Source organism: Pezoporus flaviventris, unplaced genomic scaffold, assembly GCF_033815535.1.
Source record: "Pezoporus flaviventris isolate CSIRO_AGI_PZ_B2104156 unplaced genomic scaffold, CSIRO_AGI_Pfla_v1 ptg000013l, whole genome shotgun sequence".
NCBI lineage: Eukaryota > Metazoa > Chordata > Aves > Psittaciformes > Psittacidae > Pezoporus > Pezoporus flaviventris.
The window spans coordinates 6,702,766-6,724,054 of record NW_026892561.1 but is presented as its reverse complement, the minus strand read 5'-3'; the positions used below and the strand labels follow the sequence as shown (position 1 = coordinate 6,724,054).

The window sequence follows — 21,289 nt, the reverse complement described above, 5'->3', positions numbered from 1 at the left end:
AAAAAGGCAAGGATATTCAGGGGACAAAGAAGGGAACAGGGCTGATGGTGCCCACCGCCGCGTTCCCCCCAGCCCCTTCATGCCCATGCTCTGTCCTTCCTGGTTGCGTTAGCCATGAAGTGCTTTGGGCCAGGAGGACTTTTCCCCCTCTCACCTCTTTCCCAGGTCTCCAGCTGGATGTGACGCCGTCCAGCAGAAAGCCGTGGGGCCATGGGAAGGAAAACTTCACTTGGGGATGTAAGTGTTGAAGCACAAGGAAATGGTGGTGGAGCAGCCCTGTGGAGCAGCCAAGCCCCTGGCCTGCCTGAACCGTGCTCCTGGACCAGGCTGGGGGGCACAGGCAGCCCACCCAGCTGTTTTGCAGCTGGATGGAGACCCCGCTTTTCCTCTTCCCCAGGAAAACCAGAGCCAGGCCAGGACTGCCCATGCAGGCAGATGCTTTCTGGTTTCTGGCACCCAGGGGAACCCCTCCTGCTCATGGGACACTCCTGTTTCATCCTTGTGCTGGATGCGATATCCCAGCGACTGGGAGACCAAGCGTGGATTCTGAGGTCTTTTGGATTGGGCAGTGTGCGCTGGTGTGAGGTAACAGAGCTGGGATGGCTCCTTGTTCTGCCTGCTGGGGCCATCCTGCGCAGGGGAAGGACATGCACACACGTGTGCAGACATACCCCGAATTCAGGGCCCTCTGACCCATCCTGCCCCAAATCCTGCTTCCTGTCCTGTGGACAGCTCAAGGGACGAACAGCAGAACTTTCAGGGCAGGCACTGCACTGTGGATACAGGGTGACGATGCTCCTTTGTGCACTATTCGCTGGATGGGACATCTGCTGCTCAGGGAGAGGTGAATAGCCCCAGATACTGTTAAGGTTCACAGGGAGGGATGCAGGGATGTGCCTGAGGATGCTTAGGGAGGCAATGGCAGAGCCAAAAACGCCCTGTGACACCTGCAGCCCCCTCCCATGTCCCACCGCCTCAGGGCTGCTGCAGTCTCCTGGTCCACGGCTCAGCTGGGACCCATGGCAATTCCCAGTGCGAGGAGAACAAGTGATGTATTCCCATTCAGGGAATACTCACCGCTCCTCCCAGCCAGCTGGCGAGGTGCATCCTTCATGTCCAGTGCTTCATAGGTGCCAACCTATTGCTTGTTGGGGGAAAAGCCCCATTCCCCAGCATGGGGCTGGCTCCCATGGGCTGCTGCTGCTGTTTGGGGTTCCCTGATGCTGTTCCCACTGTCAGTGGTGGAGGGGCATCTGCTTCCCTTCCCCAGCCACTGCTAATGACACAGCAGGGTCTCAACTGCACCCCTGTGCCAGGAAGGGGGGGACACCCTTTTGCATCCACAAGTGCTCCCCTGGGAAGCAAAGTGCAGCAGGAGCAGCAGGGCAAGGGTTTGGCTGGCGTCCCCACGTGCAGTGGGTGATGGATTCCAGATGGCCCCAGGGCACACAGGCCTCACTCGGTGGCAGAGGGTCCTGTCCAAAGGCAACATCCGCCAGGGCTGGGAGGAGGAGGATGAGGAGGAGGAAGAAAAGGAGGGGGTAGTTTTAATCCCAGGGCAGTGGCGACCACGCAGGGCTGACTCCATTTCTCCATCCCACCCATCCCCTCCAATCCCTGCACTGGAGGCAGTGAAAGCGTGTTTCCTGCTGCCTAAAAATACTTGGGATGTGGGCAGTGGGCGGGGAGGGTTGGCCTGCCTGCCCTGGTGGGGAGTCACACGTAACCCATGCTGTGCCCGTGTATGGGCTTGTGGGGACCATCCCTAGGGCTGCAGAAGGGGAGAGCCCAGATCTGAGCATGGGCTCAGTGGGGATGGGAATGAGGGGGGCATCCTCTCCCTCTGTATCTGGGGTATGAGAGTGGATTTTAGACAGAGATGTCTAAATGACATTTAAAATGTTTAAAAGAGACATAAAAACTAGCTGGAAATCCATCAGGTTTGGGGCTGGTAAGGATTAATATGCCCGTCCTCATCATCTGGGGGGGCTGGAAGGTCTCCTGAGTGTGCAAGCTCCCAGCTCCTCTGGAAGAGGCATGGTTTGGGAAGAAGCCACAGAGCTCTTTGGGTTCCCCACCCCAAGGAAGGCTGGGATTTACCAAATGGGTTCAGAAACCAACCTCTGAGCTGAAAATGATGGTGATGGACACCTGAGCTTGCAGGGAGCCCCCCGGGGAAGGGATTTCTCCCCCTTGGGTGTAAAGAAGGAGTGCTGCGTCCTCAGAGGGGCTGTGGGACTCACACACGGTGATGCTGCACCCAAAATCCTTGCAGCAGGGGCAGATGAAGCTGGGGTTTGACGGGTGCGTCACCGGAGCCATCCATCACTGGAGCCATGCATCACCTGTACCTTGCTCCCAGCAAGAGGTTTTCCTTCCTGGAGCAGCAAAAAGTTTCTCCTGGAAGCTATAAGCACTCACAAAAATCACGCCTTGAAGCAGGATGAAAAGAACCAAGAGCAACAGAGAAAAGGAAAGAAAAACCCCAACAACCTGCCCCGTGCCCGGGATCAAAGCAAGGCGCTCTTTGGAAGCCCTTGCACAGAAATATTCCCGGTTTCCTTGGCCAAGCACTGCCATGAAAAGCCGCTTTGTTCCTGGGGCCTCGGCCTCCTGTTTGTCCCTGTGGAATTCCAGGGGCTGGGGGCAAGAGCTGGGGCCCAGCCCAGCTCTGACTCAGCGGCAGAGCTTTGATGGGTGCCCAGGGGCAGGATGAGGAATCACTGCTGCTCCTCTCCCTGGCCACCCACCCACCCACCTCCGAGGGCAGGTATGAGCTACCCAGAGCTATTTATTCCATGAATGATGTGCGTCCAAGTGCCCTTACATTCCTGCTCACCTCCTCTTCCGCCCGGATTCCTGTCTTCTCCACACCTCTTCCCAAACTTGAGGCCAAAGTTACACTTTTTGTTTTTCTTCCTTTTTTTTTAGCTATTTCTGTGGTCCTGGCCTATTTCATAAGATGCACCTGGAATTTCCCCCCAACATCTGCTTCTAGGTGTGTGTGTGGGGGGGCTCATCTTCTCTGGGGGGCTGGGGACAGCCAGGTTTGGCCAAAGTTCTCTTTGCCAGAGTTAAGGAGAACTGGGGCTCCTGCATCCCCTCGGTGTCAAATCTCCAGGATCCCACATCTCCAGGTCCTGCATCCCGAGGTTCCACATCCCCAGCTCTCAGCCTGAAGGTCTGAGGCTGACTTCAGTCCCTTTAACTCTGCAGTGCCTCACATCAGGCCAGTTCAAATCCCGCCCAGGTCTCGGACGCGGTCACGCTGACTGGTTTTGATGGATCTGATGTGGGATGGGAAGGGCGGCTTTGGCCAAAGCCCAGCCTGGGAAGCTCGGCCGGGCTCGGTGCGAGGGGAAAGCTGCCCAGAACAGACCGGCCCTGTGCAGAAACGGGAACCTGCGCTGCTGATGAAAAGTGCTTTCTTTGGGTAGGATGTTTGCGTTTCCTTTGGCAGAGCGGCCGCGGGAGCGCTCACAGCACCTGCGCCGGGCCGGCTGGCTCTGCTCCCGGCGCACCCATCCAGTCCCTTCCCTTGAAAGAGGGAGGAAAGGGAAAAGGGGTGGGAAGCGCTCTGGTGCCGGTTCTGCTTGAAGCAGGCTTGTGGCTGGTGAGTGCCTTGTCTGGGTAAAGACCTCTCCACGCACGCTTCTCCCCAGAGAAGCTCATGCAGGAGCCCAGGGAGAGGCGTATCTGCCAGTGTATCTGCTCCCGTGGGATGAAGGGGCACATGCTCCATCTGGGGCTTGCCTTTGTGGAACCCTGGGCCACTGTGACAGTTAATGCTCCTCTTCCTGCTCCTTATCCCCCTTCTGGGAACTGGCTCCTGGATTGCTCTGGTTTGCATCAGGGCTGGGAAGTGGAGCCAGCTGGGCCTGAGGCATGGGGCTGGAGGCTGCCTGCCCTCCTCCTCCTCCCTCTCTGCTCCAAGGCTGGGAGAATGGCTTGAGTTTGGCAGGGATGGGGAAGGGAAAGGGCTCTGCAGCCTTTGCATGACGTCTTTGTCCTCCTTGGGGCAGAGAACATGGCGGAGAAGGGGAGAAAGGGCTCTGCAGCCCTTTCTCCCCTTCTCCGCCATGTTCTCTGCCCCAAGGAGGACAAAGACGTCATGCAAAGGGTGCCACAGCAGCTTGTCCCCCACCCATTGCTTCTCCACAAAGTCAATTTGATTGCCCCAGGGAGAACATTTTGTCATTAGAAAGTGAAGATTTGGTGAAAATTCAGGGAGAAAACAGTAGCCAGTGAAGTGGTTTATCTCAGTCAGGGCGAGACGTCGTTCTTTGAACCCTCTGGGTAATGGGATGCTATCAGTAGAGAAAGGCTAACACTGGTGTGGGACTGTACCTGTTGAAATGCAGTCATTGTGCCGAGTTTTTTCCCCTTGCAAGCATTGTCCAGAGTCAGCTTTTGTGTTTTCCCATTTTGTTCCAATTTGGATGAAACCTGGCGAGTGAGATGACGAGATTTCCCCTGAAACAGGGATGCTGAATCCATGGCCAACCCTAATGCACCAATTTACTTGAAAGCTGCTGGCCCCTGCTCCAAGCTTGGACTTGATGTTCCAAGGGAAGGAAAAGCTCTGTGTCATAAATTGTTGGGAAGAATTATGGACAATATTCCTCCATCCTCCTTGCGTCTCCCTGGTTGTGCATCCTTGGGGTCCTGCTCCTTCTCAGGCACCTTTCCGCCCACCCAGACCCGATCATGGTGAGAACCGGTGTGAGAAGCAGCTGCACTGGCTGCATTTCCATGCTCAGCTGCTTCATTAATGGCAGATGAGTCTCCCATGCATCAACCCCACATAATTGGAGCAGGATGGAGGGGACAGGCCACCATGGCTCTTGTTGTTTCTATAAGGAACAAGGAACCATGCAGCCCACCTGAACTGCCTCACCATGTATTTATGAATGTCTGTGATACTTCAAGCTACAACGGGTGGTTGTGCTGCTCCAGCTGCCCAGCAACACGGTACCTATTAAACTGTTAGATTAAAACCAGTCTATTTTAAGAGCTGAAGCCAAGGAGAAGTGGAGTAGCTTTGTTTGCTGCAGCAAGCCCCCGGCCTCCAAACCACCAGTGATGCCTTATATCAAGGCATTTTGGCTGACAGAGGATGGGCTTTTGGAGATGGGCTGGGATATTTTTATCCCATGGGGAAGATCTCCACTACAACCACCTCCTGCCTGCCCCAGGGGGAACAGGAAGCCCATGGAAGCATCCCAGGGATTGTCTGTTATCCATCCGTGTAGGGCCATGCCCGGGACTGCTAGGACATCACCTTCCCCCGGGAAGGGTCCTGTGCATGATGGGGGAGCCCAGGGGACTTGCAGGAAGCTCCGTGGCAAGGCTGAGGATGGAAAAATCCCGCGGATCTGCCCTTTCTCTGAGCAGACATCTGAGCTGGGAGGTGTTTTTCTTTCCATCCAGTCAGCACAGCTGCTTGGAAATTTCCTACGCCGGCTCCCAGCTGTAATGTTTTCATAACGAAACAAACTGTCTGGCAGAGCCCTGAAAAACGATTCCCCAATTAGGGACTGACATCTTTCCTGTAATCCCACCTCATCAGCCCTTAGTAAAAGAAATAAACTAAATAATAATAGGAAAGAGCCAGTCCCCTTGCAGCATCCTCCCAGTTTCTCACCCATCTTTCCCCTTTACTCTCCTCCCGTTTAGGCACCCAGGGGTGCTGATGTGGTGGACATCAACCCGCAGCGCCCATGGCTCATCCATTGGGAGTTATATGGCTCCTGCTCCTCTGGGTGCTATATCTGGGGTGGCCACATCCTTCCAGCACTGAGCACCATCCCTGCAGACAGAGTGGACCTGATCTTGGGGTGCTTTAATATGGGAGATCCTCCTTGCTCACCATAAAGGTCAATGCCTGAGCAAGCTCTCGGGGTCCACTTGGATGCCCTCCACTCCCCAGTGCCATGACCAGGGGCTTTCCAGACCTTTTTGGTGCTCCGGGCCTGTGGGTCACCGATGGGGGGAACGCTGACTCAGCAGCCAAAAAGGCTTACCTGGCACAATGAGGAAATGCTAGCACAGCAGTTTGTTGTAAATGGTCAACTCAGCAGGTTGGAAGAACACCGCTCAGCAGCCTGTAAAAACGTCCACTCATCAGGTTGCAAAAGCACTGAGCCATTTGCAGCCCCAGCCAGACAAGCCATGCATAGACCAGGCCTCCCCTGCCCTGACTGTCGAAGGATGCTGGTGCAGCATCCCATCCCATCCCATCCCAACCCACTCCCAAGTTTGAGGGCTGAAGCACCCCAGGTTTACCCTTGCCAATCCTCACGCTTGTCCAAGCCCAAGCCCCAGCCCTTTGGCTGGCCACCGTCAGGCTGCCCTATGCAACTTGAGCTTCTCTTCAGGAGCTCCCAAGACCTCAAATGGAAAATGCAGAACATGCACATGGAGATGTATGTGTGTGGTAAACCCCGTCCCCAAGCATCCCATGTGTGGTCACAGCCTGGGACAGTAAATCCCAGGGCTGTGCTGCTGCATTGCCCAGAGCTCAGCTGTACATCACTGCAGCACTGGGACCATGCTGTGACGCTCCTGCTAACACCTCCAGTTGAACTTGAGGAGGATCAGCACCACCACCCACAAACTCATTAACTTTTCAGTGGCCCCAGTGCCTGGTGCTCACGGTATTGGGAAACCAACCTGTGATTTCCCACACTCTTGCAAAATCAAGGCTCTAAACCAATGCATCCAGATGAGCTGGGTCCTTCAAAAGGCTGCACCAGCCCTCCCTCCCCTTCCCAGCACCAGGAGCAGCATCAATAAACATGGCTTTCCCTGGTGGCAGAGGAGGCAACGAGGCATGCAAGAATGCTGCTGATGGCTCCTGCTCTCTCTAAAAACACTGTAAAAGGAACAGAGGAAAGGCTCCATTAAGGAGCTCACATGTGCTAGATGTAGCCCTCCTTTGCGTTGGCCCCAAAAGGGTTTTGGGGCCTGGCTGCTTCAGCTACTGCTTACAGCAAGTTGGACCTCTACAAGACTCTTTAAAGCCTCTGCTAAAGAAGGTGCTCATGGCTTCACAGCCAGGAGACACAAACACAGCTAACACCACGAGAGCCCCACCACGCTGCAGTTCTGGATTTATTAGAAACAGCCGTCAGTACATCCTTCGAAAACATTACATGTCAATGTGCTTTATTGCAACTTTTTATTGCATTTTTTTGATCTAGAGCAAGTAGGCCCAGGATGCGTAGTGTCTGGGATTTAAAAGCCCAACCATCTAGTAAAAGAAAGTACAGCAAAATTGGAACACACCTGGTGACAAGTACAGTGTTGCATTACTGAGCTAGGAACTACAGGATGACTTGTCTGAAAACACTAACATACAATTGGTTTCCTTATGAAGCAGTTTGATTCTTTTCTTTAAAAGTTAAACTACATGAATTCCTTTTTTTAATTTTTTTTTTCCTTTTTTTTTTTCTGACTACACCATAAACGACAGAAGAACAGGTTTTACACAAATAACAAACAAGAGTACCAAAGTTACATGCTGGAATTCATCTGGAAAACAAAACAATTTGATAGCTTCTGGAGAAGCAGGTTCTTAACAGATGCAGTTTCCCTTAAAGAAAATAGAAGTCAAAGAAAAGCAGAAACATTAATGCAAAGGTTATACAAAGGAGTGTGCTGTTATTTCAGCCCTCGATACAAGATCAAACACCCACTCATGCTTTACACTGAACCACACCTTATACAAAGAGTCCACTCACAAAGGGACACGTACCAACACCACCCATTGCACATCAGCTCTGGACAGGGGGATCTGGGGGGCTACTGAAACGTGCAAACGCTCCCTGTGCTATGCAGGAGAGCAAAAGGGTTTCTTTTGCTAAACCTTTGCTTGGACCAAAGCTGAATGCTTTGTCCCAGCAAGTAACACCCCAATTCAATTGGGTTTACAAACAAAGTAGGACACCCCCACCCAAGGAAATCCAGAGTTCAGCATTTCAGAAGCACATACGCAAGATGAACACAATAAACTCCTTTTCATTTGACAAAAACAAACCCAATTCTGCCTCAACACATGGCAGAATGTGCTAACAGGGAATTTTGTTTTATTTTTAAGGGGCAGTGCCACTTACAGCTAATGCATATAAATGTGTACGTGAATATATTTTACATATATCTATATACATACAGTACATATACACACGCGCACACGCACACACACACAGATGATGCAGACCATTACAATCCCGTGGTGCAATAAACAGCCAGATATACAAAATCAACAGGTTTCATCAAACATATCTTTGCTGGATGTAGAAGTCACTCACAAAAACAAAACAGACCAAAACCCCCAGCAGCCGACCAAACATGAACCCCCACCATTAGCCAACGCAGACTCAGAGGCAGCTTGTGGCTGGCCCCAGCATCCTACAACCCCCCCCCCCCCCAAGCAATGAGACTGATGCCGGGTGGGGGGTGGTGGCATTCACCCTTGGAGCCTTTTTTGGTCTTCGGATGCAATCATCGTTCCAAACAATCCTAAGCCTCTTGGCTAAAACCACTTGGAAAGCCATGGATACAGCACTGCTGAGTACAGCGTTGGCCAACGCTGATCTCGCAGGAGCAATCCCAAGGGAAGGTGGCGGAGGGGGACATCAAATTAAAGCTGCTTTCTCTAATACAGGTTGATCAAAGAGGTGGTTTTTTTCAGTCAAAAAGGGCCCGTTCTCACATGGTTTTTTTTTTTGCCTCTGAAGCTCACATGATACTTTTTAAAGGCAAATTTTAGAACAAATGCTGAGTCTCGTCTTAAAATACATTGTCTATGCCAATAGCAATTTAAAAAAATGCTAATTCTGCACTAATTGTATGGAGCTAGCCCCAAAGACCAGCACTTCAAGCACTGTCATGATCTGAACAGTTAACAAGCTAAAGCTCCCTATCTGCCCCTGTGAACAAACAGGAAGGAATTGAAAAGAATTCAAGAGAGATTTGGTTTTTTTCCCCCTTGCCATTTGGTGGAAAATATTTCTGCCCACAGAATGCAAGATTCACAAAAATGTTGGACAAACTTCATCTAACCCCATCCAAAGCTACTCCTCACGCAGTACTTAACTAGCCAAGCTGCTTCATGAACAGGCCCATGTTTATCTAGGCTAGTAACTCAGTTCCCTTCTCCTGGCTGCACACATTTTGCCAAGGGAAATGAGGGGATCAGCAATGCAAGTTCCCTTTTGATACAGAAAGAGGAGTAACTCTTAAGGACTTCTACGAATTTCCTAACCATCTCCTTGCACGCACATTTAAGGAGCGTACCACTGATTATTTCAAAGGGAAGGGTCTGCTTTGGCATCTCCTCTTTTGTGGTTCAAGAAAGAGGTCCTACTTCATGGTCTGTATACTGCTTCAAACTACAACCAGAGGGATGCTTTAGGATGCTGACCCTTCCTCTTCATTAAAGCTGAATTTGAGCAAGCCTAATCCCCCTCCTCTCACAGCATCTTTGTTCTTCAGGAATGTTATTTTGATTTTGCTGTTCCAAAAGCAGAGGTTGCAAATCAACATTAAGGAAACTACACTTAAGAAAACCTGATTTTAAATACGGTCTAAACAAAACAACCCCCAACCTGTCATAGTGCTTTGTAAAACTGCATTTTGAACCTGTCTCTTACCCCTCCTGATTCACCAGCAGTACCTGTTTCATGTCTGCACAATGCAGCAAGCATACAAGACTCACTAACATTTCAGATTTTTATTCCCTGTTAGTGTAACAGAAGTAAAAAATAAACAGACATTCAAAAACAGAAGCAAGATTGTTCAAGTACCAAAGAAGGGGCTTTTCCAAACTTACAAGGTGTGACACTCCTATAGCAATTCCACTGTTCTAAACAGCTGCAGCCTTCAATTACAGACATAGTGCCACCTAAGCCTGCAGAGAGGCCAGGATCTGGGACAACCAAGACCCTCCTCCTTCCCCTGTCCTCCCCAAAACAGCATTAAGTGTCAACATCAATTTCCACAGTCCCTATTACAGTTGCCTGGCTCTGTGAAGGACAAACTGATTTTTGCCCTGCTGTGACTAGAATTCAGGTATGATTAAATACAAGCTGTTTTCCTGGGAATGGCTTTTGGTTGTGGAAGTCTTGCTTACACTAGTGTCAGTGAGAAAATAATCAGGCCCATCACATTAAATGGAAAACTTCTTGACCATCTGCCACATCAAGAGAGATGGGTGTGAAAAGAGCATTTATTTTTGGCATAAGACAGAGGGGTGTGCTGGATATAACTCTAGATTGCAACTACCAGTGGTGCAAAGCAGAGACCCAATCTGCTGCTGCTGACAACTAAAGAAACCCCAAAACACCCCCAGATCTAGAGCACTCCATTATCGGGAGGTGGACAACCATATGTTATTGCTTCACATAGCAGTGAAGTGCCTGCTGGGATATCCCTCTGTTTCTAGGTTGGTTCTTCCCATGTTAAGATTACTTGTAATCAAGAAGGAAACTAGTGGGAAAAGATTTGTAACTTACTGACTTCAGAAACATGGCACTGGTGGCTGATGCAATGGGGCCAATGGCAACTGTGGAAGTAGACCTGATTTCCATCCATACAGATACAAAATACTGAATCACCCCTGATCCCTGCAAATATACTTCAAAACAGATTAGAAGAAACTGTGCATATTCGAGTTTCAACACTCCCCACCCCCATTTAACACTGTGCAAAAAATTACTTAATTCTACATATATATTTAATACAACATGGGTCAATGAGATCAGTACTCCTCTAACTGCAGTCTGGTAACAGACAGCTGCTACAACAGTGAGACTATTTCCCCTTTCCTCCTGATGTTTTGACTCTTAAAATGGAAACCTTCTCACATCTTACTGTTTTAAAAGAGCTTGAGTTCTTGTGTGTTGCCTTTATATCCACATTTCCTGTATTTGTTTTAGGTTTAGCAGCTGCTTCTCCTAGTAGGGTCTAATCCTGCAGCTCACAAGCCTATTTCTGATTTCTCAGTCATGCAAGTGTAGAGCAGCTCCTGGAAGCCATGGGGTTTCTCCCAGCTCTAACACTACTGAACAAACAGAAGCAGGCTGAACACAGTGAGCGCAACAGGACCAAGCCCCTACCCCACGGATCACACCAGCTACACATCAGTTGGTTTTACACCCATTTCCACTTGCTCTGCAAGTGCAAAAAGGCTGCAGACAAAATCTGTGCAATAGCATGAGTCAAAGGGGAGCAATTGGAGCAGCTGGGACTTCAGATGCCTAAAACCAAATACAGAGAGATGGAGCGGCAAAACACAGCCTCAGAGAAACTGCTGAGGGTAATAGAGCCAAATAGGAGGAACGTGGGCTTAGTCTGCCCATAGCCCTGATCTGAAGGCTTGGGCAAAGCAGAATCTCAAAGAATGCTTCAAGATGGCTTATTGGCTCTGAGTGCATCATTCACAGCAAATACATCACCTGTGATCAGCAGAGAGATCTCGGAGAGTGGGGGGCCAAGAATCCCAACTCACTCACACCACTATAAAACGAAGCTACCTCCATGGATGCCAATGGAATTACACTGTATTTACCTTGGCAGAGACGGGACCGGAGCCTGGCCCAAGACCTCACAGGATCAGTTAGATTCCACAATGGGGGAACTTCAAACAGCCCCGCTCTGCTATCCTGCTGCTGTCAGTGCTGCGAGGGTGTGCCAGGATTTATGAGCCTGAAAGCAGACCCGTGTTTGTTTAAAACAAAACCAAACCCTACCTAAAAATGAGGCAGATGTGAAACTTCAGCCAGGTTGTCTCTGTCACAAAAGCAGGGATCAGAAAGAAGTGCCCCATCAGCCTCAAATGTTCACACTGCAAATAAGGGGAGAGCCCAGACAGATCACAAGGGCAGAGAAAACAGACACTCCTCTTGCACAGGTTTTTCCAGAGGCATGAGGCACCTGGCTATCATTTGTGCCTTTGAACTGCTTTTCCTCATCAAGCATTTGGACTCAGCCCAGCACCAAGGGAACATGAGATGCATAAGAGGTGTGAGAATGACAGCTTTACAGCTACCAGATTAGAACTGCAAATTATCCAAGAGGTAGGGCAAGTTTCTTTAAAAAGAAAAATTTCCATGTCCATATACCACTGAGGAATCCATTCAAGATTTTCACTAAGAGCAAAGGCTGTGTCTCAGTTTTCCTTTTCTTGGGGAAGTGGTAGAGAAGGGCACACAAACAGACATGGGTCACTTTGATGAAACTGCTTGAATGAATTTTCTTCTTCTTGCAGAAAGTTTTGGTTAAGTTTTGTACTGTTTCATGTAAAGTGGCATCTATAGAACTCTTTGCCTGAAGATTGCAAATCTGGCTGATTAGAAAGTGCCTGGGATAAGTCAGGGTTATTAGTGCAAAAAAAACCATCTCACAGGCATACCAGGCAACCAGACTACCCTTCCTGCAGTGGCTGCCAGTGCTCCAGCCTTGTCACTTCCCTGCTTGTAAAGTCACGGCATTCAGAGAAATAATACTTCTAGTGTAAACATTAAGCATCAACAAGCCTAGCATTGCTGCCCAGGCATTAGAGAAAAGAAAACCCACCACATTTGGACAGGAAATCAGTCCCAGGGTCAGAAATAGGCCTACAGCATTCTCAGACCTGCATGACTGTCTGCTTCCTGTCCTGCACAATGGGTGCATTGCAAAGGAACTGCTTCCAGCAATAGGAACAAAAGTAACATTCAAGGTTGCACACTGAACAATTACTTTGCCAGTTGTGCTTTGATGCCAAGTGGTTTAGTTTGCCAAACTTAGCTCTTTTTCATTTTAGAAGCTTTAAGGAATGGAAATAAGATGCTTTGTATACTTTCAAGTGAGGGGATTTATTGGATGGGTTATGGTACTTGATGAAGCCCAGGACTACTCCCTCCAGTATCTGACAGCTGCTCTTGTCAAAGGATGGTACCAAGCATCCAGTAACTGAGGAATACAGCTCTCTTCCTGTGTTTTGCATCATGTCCAATAACTACAAGGGAATTTAGATGATACCAGTGTAAAATCTTGCTTGGCTGCAGTGGTGGGAGAGTTCAGAACCTAGCTTTCAAACAATAAATTAGAAGAGATCTATAATTAGCATGCTCACTTCTGTGCAACTGGAAGTGACTACACCTCATGAAAGAATTTGGAGCAATAAGCCATCCAGAAGCATTCCATTGCACCTACCTCTTTATACGAAAATCAAGTGTTACGAGAGTCTGTCATTGTTCAGCAAGAGAACTGCAACAGGTGAGTGCAAGCTTCATTCTGATTTACATTCTGAAGCACAGTATCATTAAAAACTGAAAACAGAATCCCAAGCTAAGAAATGGGAGGAAAAGGGGGTGAAGAAAGAGGAGAGTAGGCAATTACATCAGATCAGATAAATCTAGTGTTTTGAAGCCACACAATGTTTAGCTTTTCCTTTTATTTGTTTCAAGTTTTGGTGTAGAGAGTATGTGCAGATGCTAATGCAACCTTCCCTGTAAGTGCTCGATCTAGCAACGAACAAAGTTTTGGTGTGTTCAGTTTGGTTATAAACGTTTCCTTTAAGTGAAGACCTGTAGTGCCATTGAAACCAAAACTTTGTTACTGTTGGCAAAAAAATAAAGCAACTTTTCTTTACAAGCATTTTTCTGCTTAAATTAAAAGCCTGAAGCTTTCCCATAATTCCTTTGGTCTTCTCTCACCAAATTCCATGCTACCTCAAGACAAGCCCTCTTTTGGAAGTTCGGCTGAATCGCACTGAAGCTGCTAAAATTAACAGAGAAGAATTGCTGTGGTAAAGTTTCCCCCTAGTTTTTGGGAGTTTAAGACTGAAAGACATTACTAATGCCTCAAACAGAGGCTTCAAATTGTCTCTACGAGAACAAGAGAAAACAAAATCCGATCAGAAGTTCCACTGAAGGTTCCACTGAAGGTGCCTGGCAAAAGATTATCTCCACAAAACGATGTTTTGCTTCCAGTATTTTTGTATGCATTGTGTTGAGTTTATTCCCCTCATAAGGAAACAAAAGTATCAGTGTAAAAGCACAGCTGAGCTTTTAAGGTAGCACCAGGACACCTACACCCAAGTTGTCATCTTGTTGCTGCTAGGCCTCTTTTTGATTCACATTCACAGAATCACTTCTTGTGCAAAACAAGCAGTCTAAGGAGAAAGAATGCCCTCCAAGTTCTAATAAAAATTGTAGAAAAGAATCCAAGATAGCCAACACTTTCCTCCTCCCCAAAATTTACCTGCAGAGAGAGGGGGGCATCTGTGTGTAGACAGGATAGGCAAGCCTAACATTTAGGGAATCATTGTGTTGGACAAGGGATGTCTGCTGGTAATGAAGAACCAAATCCTTAAGTGTGCTGTACAGGTTATACGGTTCTGCAAACCCATAACCTCTTGGAGTGCTGTAGATCACACAGTGTTTCACTTCTCCATCAGCTCTGCAAAGAAAAGAAACAGGAGAGTTTAACATCAAAGGACAAACCCAAAGTGACAGTCTATTAACAATTAACTAACACAGTAACCTGCTAGTCACTAAATTACATAATGGAGGATCCAGTAGATGCAAGTAGAGGAGATTAATATAGTCTGTGAAGAAACACTGCTTCAGGGCATACGATTAAACACTCTTGCATAATAATCCACATAAGAGGCCTCTTCTACCCCAGCAGTAGAGTTTCCTAGTGCACTGCTCTCCAAATGATTCTTGGAAAAACAAAAAGTCAAGAGCTTAACCAAGAAGATAAGCACCTAAACTCAGCCACGACTTTGAGCTCAACTTATCTGGATACCTTTCCAGTAAGTGAAGCAGCCAAAGCCCACAAATTCTTAGGGCCTAAAGAGTATTTCATGAAATGCAGCACTAGGCTTCAGTGTGCATTTTTTTAATGTGAAGCATGGCATGAGTTCAAGGTGGTTCATTATCTGAAGTCATAGCGACTGAGTCCCTAACTTGGCAAAGCAGTTACTGCAACACAGTATTTCCAAAGCTGCTAGAAAAAACTTATGTGCCAGAAAGATGGAGTATTATGTTATCCCTGTACTGGAGCCTATTATAATCCAAGTCACATGTAGGAACAGGTTACATTATGTCAGCCCTTTCCTAGCTTGTGGTACAATACCAACCAAGCAAAACCATCTGATGAGCAGAGTCACTCCAGTGACAGTGATAAACAGTATCTTGAACATAGCAAAAACTACAATCTTCAGTTGCTTTGAGGTCATATACCTTCATATATTCATTTCTCAGACTTGCTTTCAGAAGTAATTAACTTCATGTGAAATAAATCAGTGAAAGCCATTTTGCACTCCAGAGCAGGCTTGAAGGATTTTTAGATAATGGAATCAGAGTATTTCTGACCTCCATTACACCAGCATAAAATGAAGAGAAACACAAGAAATCAATGCAAGGCTGTGTGAATGTCATAAAAAATACGGCTCACAAATAATGCCTCCTCTGAAGCTTCACTGTTACCTTAAACATACAAGGTCTACAGTTGGGCATGTCTGAAAATGGGAACAGAAGATACTAGAGCTTTACAGACCCATTTACCTTCTTCCCATGTGTTCCTCGTCAGGGAAGGATATGGGAGAATTTGGCCTTAATTTATGTAAGACTGTAGAGCTTCAAGTTGGGATACTTCAGAATTTTGTACTAGCTACTGTGGTGACTGCAGAGACTACAGTTACTGCACATTCAAAGCACATTTGTTTGCAACAAAGCTTTTACCATGCTAGTCTTCTTGCAAACACTCAACACATTCCAATGGGTAGGCCTAGGCTATGCCTGGCTTTTGTTCTCCAAAATAAAGAGCTGTGGTAGAGATTTATGAATTGAGCAGTTAGAACGAGAAGGAAAATAGACTTACACCACAGAACAAGCGTAACACCCTTTCTTGCTACTCTCACGAATTAGAAATGCTCCATCAGGTTTCCCACAGAGCAAGTCTTCTGCTTGGATACGGTTGAGATCTCCCACAAACCAAGTTTTCTCATCATGATGTGGCAGGTTTTCATCTTCTTCATTCACAAAGTATGTGCTGAAGCAGAAAAAAAAATTTGTTAACTTAACCAGTGGTCAGTAAAGGAGTTAATAAACAGAGTGATTTATCTCTGCAGAAGTCATTCAAAGAAATACCAGAACATACCCAAACTGGGAAGTCAGACTCCTAATGGACAGATATTAAACGCTTCAACTACAAACTTGACTGTTCCAACTTTGTTTAATCCTCTATGTTTCAGCAAAGTTGCTGCCTCATGTCACAAAGTTCCCTCCAAGAATTTCTCCCTTTTTCTGCAGTTCTTTTTTCTACAGTCCTTTACTGAGAGGACTCATGTTTTGTATTACTGATCCCCACAACAGAAAACACTTATTAATGGAACACTTCTCAGTAAAATCATATATATAGTGACACTTACTCATCAATATTTTCATTTTTGATCCCCAGCCAGTCGTTTATTCGCTTCTGTCTCACCCCTTTGTGATTGAGCCATCTGCCAGAAGAAGAAAGCATTAATACATTACTTTAGAGTACATGTATGGTTGGTTGTTTTTTTTACTGAGCAAGCTGAAGCTTAGACACAAGATAACAAAACAGTCTGGGGCTTAGTTAGTTCTCCAGCAGCAGAAGCCACAAGAAAGATCATAGATTCCATAAAAGCACTTCCTTGCATCATCATCTGAGATGCCTCCTTTACTGGACACAGCAAAAAGAAGCCATGAAGTAACCTCTTCAATGGAGAAAGAAGAGGGTTGTTGAGCTGAGGCAGAGGTACTGCCTCTGCACAGTGCAGTCCAGAAAAGAAGTGGAATATAAGTTGTGACAGCTGCCTTTTTCTCTTGGAAAAACAAAACGGGTATTGCCATTGGCTTCTTCTAACCAAAGACCACCTTTTGAGAGTGTTTCCCCTCTGTCTTCTGCCAGAATTCTAGTGCACTGACTCCAGCCCAAGGACTTTAGGATCTGGATAAAAGGGTGTCAGTGAAATCAAGGGTGGGTGTGAGCAACAGCTGCCACACCCAGCACAAAAAATATTAACCTCCGTTGTATTAGAGGGCACAGGTTCAATTTATAGCTCATTTATATTAAATGCTTTATTTACAGGAGTTACAGAATGTGCACCTAGCTGTGGCAGGCTCTTGAAATCTCTAATGAAGTCATGAAAAGGTCAACCAATTGCTCAGACATCCCATGCCAGAACATAGTACCTTAGCACACACAGAACTCTGGTTATGAAAAGAGAATTAAATTCCCATTATCACAGTGGAAACAGTCATTGATCAGGTTCATCAGAAACACTCTTCTGAGGTACAGGTCAGGCTTACTTACACAAGATACTGATCTCTGATTTTGCGGAGCTGAATTAAGTCAGGCTTGATACTATTCATTTTCTTATCAGTCTCCCTGTTGTCCAGAGCTTGTTTCTTCAAATCTTGCTCCAGGCGCATTTTGCTATCATGGATCTCACCCAGGCGTGATTTTAATTTTTCATAGTTCATCATGATCCTGCAAACAAGTATAATATTTGAGAGTTGAAACCAGTATAGAAGGACTTACCCTTAACAGTAGCACTTACATAACTGTATCACAAAAACTACCATAATAGCAACCCCTCCAATTGACAGCCTCATCTTGAGAATTACTGTAAGAGCAGCAGAAAAGACCTCTTGCCAGAAGGCCTACAACCTTTTTACATAGTATGAACCTTCCATTTACCTTAATACATTTCCTTCTGGCAGAGATGCAGGAACAAGTTTTCTCTAGGAAGGTAAGCTAGAACAGATTCTTCCCTCACTGTCAGATTCTTTTTTTGGTATATCAATTATGCAATCCCACCATAGGTATGAGTACAGGCAAGACTTCAATTACTGATCAAGAGCTACCAGGAAGTAATGCTGCCTGTCTCTTTATTCAAGGTAAGTTTGCAGGTTTGGTACATTTCAGGAAAATCACATATTTTCCCTGTTAATCGATCTTAAGTCAGAATGTAGCATCACAATCATGTAACAAGATTGTTACAGGTGACTGCTTCCAGTCTGAAAATCTCCTTAAGGTTACCTTACCATGATTCATAAAGCAGTGTGTCAAGTTAGGCATTATACCTGGCATCTCTTCAAAGACCCAGAACACATACATCTTTTCCTGCTGTTATCTTCACAGAAGGACAATTTCAAATGAGGCCCTTACTGAATGTCTGTTAGATGACCACTATCCACTAACAAGTAGTGACAATTAAATACTGATCTACTTTGGAAATGATTAAAACCGATTATGGCCTATAAGATTTACCAGATCTATGTACATTTCACAGTTTGCAAGTAAAGGTTTTCTGGAATTATATTCTGAGCAAATTCAAATAGAAGTGGGATAAGCAAACTAAATCATTATTTCCTGATCTTCTCCTGGTCCTCATCACAGTAGCTTGATTTACTGCAGTCAAGACAGAGAATAATCCAGAGATCTCCCACCTCTTCTGTCTACAATGCAATTCATCAACAGAACAGGGCTTTACTGAAGGTCCAGACACCTTGGGGGAAGGTCTCAGAGAAAAGACCGAGTTTATTAAGTGATTTATATGATACAATATCAATAAAAATTTCACAGGGGTGCCAATGGGGACACTTGTTCTTCCTTATAAGCAAGTACAACTAGAGAGCCTACCGTTCGATTTCTTTGTCGTTTCCCTCCCTGCGAAACCGCTCAATGTATTCTTTGCTGTATCGCTCTTGTGAGTGGCACTGTTCCTCAAATATCTTAATAGTTTCATTAAATGCTTCAATTGCGGTCCTCTTCATCTGAATTTCCTATGTGAGGAAAGAGTCCATCATTTGTTCATGCAAGAATGAGGCAATACACAATGCAAGACTCAATTATGCTCCCTAAAATTGACTGAGATGAACTTCCCCCACCCCTAAGTCAAGACATGATAGATCAGTTAAATTTAGTCAAATATCCAAGCACAGTCAGGGAAGTACAGGGAAAACTTACTCCCTGTAAGTCAACCCTCCTCCCCCACATGATGCTCTCCATTAGGCTGCAAACCCCTCAAATATTTTAGTCATATTTTCCATCTTAGTTTACAGGAAAACTGCCAGCAAACCTCCTCTCCATGTATGAGCTACTTACTTTACAAGAAGCAGTCCAAATACTGTATTCACACTTCCTTAACTCATAATATCTGCTGATTTGAACATGTCTTTATAAGAAACCTGGACAAGCCCCTCTACAATTCTCACTACAGCATACAACAGCTGGACATACTCAGCAGCCAAGACAGAAGTTGGCAGTCAAAGTTTGCAGGTGATGGCCTTCACCACCACTCTACCTTATACTACAAAGTTCAGCTCCTCTTTCTTCCTGCCACACACCATACTTCTAGGACTACTGACAACAACTAATATTCACTGAAACCACCTTGCTCTATTCCACAATTTACTAGGTTTTTTTCCCTTGCATTTTCCGACCTTAGACTGCCTTTGTTAGCTGTAACAGGTTAAAATAATTTTCTTCACTTTTTAAGCAACAAGAAACAGACCCTACAGATAGCTAAAGCAGAACCAACCTGTGATGTTCTAGTATATTCTTCATACAATTTGTCATACTCTTTACTCTTCTCCTGATATTGAGCATGGTATTCTTGAAGCTTTTTACCTACTGCATCTATATTATCTTCTTTCACCAACTGATCCTGTGTGATACAAAAAGCCATTAAGAAGTCTTCAAGCAAAGCAGCTTTTCCTTCAGAGTATTCATTTGTCCACTTATGCATATTTGCATCTTAAATTAGCATAATTTTTATAATCAGATTTCTACGCAACAAAAACAGTGCATCTAAAATCCCCCTTTCTCCATGCAAGAAGTTCCACAGTTTACAGACAGTAGGAACTGAAATTATGGGACATTAAGAACTACGCCAAAGTACTGTGTTTCCAAAACCACACTACAGTTAAGCTCTAGGATGGCTAACCCCTATTGGAGAAAGCAAAAAGAAATTGCTCGGAATCTGAAGTTAAAAAATCAGAGTACCCCTTATTACGAGCAAAGTGAGCTCAAATAGGAAAAATAAATCACGTTTCACATACAGAAAACAACATTATATACACATTTGCAATTTTCTTCTTGTCTGCACTAATAGTTTTTGGGACCTGATGAAGATCTTACCTGCTGGTACCGGGACACCGGATACATCAACTTCACATCAAGCTTCGGGTTATACTGAGCAAGAGACTCATTGCGGTAATGGTTGATCAGTTCCACGACTGAATTAAACGTCAGTGGATCAGAAAAGCCGTATTTCCCATCCCGATGGTAGATCTTTATCAGTTTGTTGTTGCCACCCTTCCTGTAAAGTGGCACAGCCATTTAGAGGTTTTACTCCTATCCCTCTTCAACACTAAGGCTGCTAACAAAGACACCAGCGAAATTCCTGGCAAGTGGCTTTGACATTGTACACTTCATAATGATTCTTTACATACTAGCAGATATTAGGTAGTTTAAGAGTCAATACACACAGAATTATGATCAGATATTATTTGAACAGGAGCAAAGCCCAAAGTAAATCTCTTCCTATGTGTTCATTCTGGAGTCAGCTTATGGTATTTAAGACCTAGCATTGCCAGAAGTTTTGCAAAGGAAAAGAAGTATGCTTAAGGCTAAATAGAGAAGCCATATGAAAACCCAAACCCACTATTTCCTGCAATTTGGGGTCACTAATAGTATACAACTGAGTATACATTTATACAGTGATTAACAAGTCTTTTGAGTTATGGCTGCTAATACAGGATACACAAACCTAAACAAAACCCTTTGAGGATTACAAGAAGGTTGCAAGTTTAGGACTTTACATAATCCAGATTTATACATTCTAGTGGTTTCCAAAAATATAGTGCTTATTTCTTCCTTTTTTTAACCAGCAGACTATTTAGACAATATCCTGTCCTTTCTGCACTCTCAATTTTGGTTCCCAAAGACATCTGCATTCAGCAAAATAACCAAATCATGCCAAACCTAGACAGCACAAGCTGTGAACTTCAAGGTCAAAGTCAAAGTAGAATTTAAACTACACCCTTGGGGTCAAACCTGTCATTAGACAACAGAATTTCATGGCAAGATCAAACATCTACTGTATCGTAGTAACTCCCAAAGGTGTGCTACAGCAGCAGTGGCTTATGCACCTTGTCCATTTGCCTCTAACAACCAGTTCTGGGAGTCTGGCAGAGGGAAGTGGCTGGACAGGCTGGGCAAGGCACCAGCAGCTAGTCACATGAGGTCTGCTGCCTAACTG

The 21,289-nt window shown here is 45.8% G+C and overlaps 1 protein-coding gene across 3 annotated transcripts in view; it reads right to left on the bottom strand.

Moving 5' to 3' along the window:
* Positions 1-7,095: 7,095 nt before the first annotated feature.
* The window catches only part of PIK3R3 (phosphoinositide-3-kinase regulatory subunit 3), a 79,792-nt gene continuing 65,598 nt past the window's right edge, over positions 7,096-21,289 (bottom strand). For 2 of the 3 annotated variants that reach the window (XM_061451351.1, XM_061451352.1), the window contains 7 exons: positions 20,167-20,347; positions 19,568-19,693; positions 18,667-18,809; positions 17,335-17,511; positions 16,424-16,498; positions 15,874-16,044; positions 7,096-14,445 (listed from right to left, as the gene is read on the bottom strand). In XM_061451351.1, coding sequence (XP_061307335.1) covers positions 14,244-14,445; positions 15,874-16,044; positions 16,424-16,498; positions 17,335-17,511; positions 18,667-18,809; positions 19,568-19,693; positions 20,167-20,347 — 1,075 coding nt within the window. In that variant the 3' untranslated portion in view covers positions 7,096-14,243. The remainder of the gene's footprint in view (positions 14,446-15,873; positions 16,045-16,423; positions 16,499-17,334; positions 17,512-18,666; positions 18,810-19,567; positions 19,694-20,166; positions 20,348-21,289) is intronic. The other variant, XM_061451353.1, reaches the window with a different exon arrangement.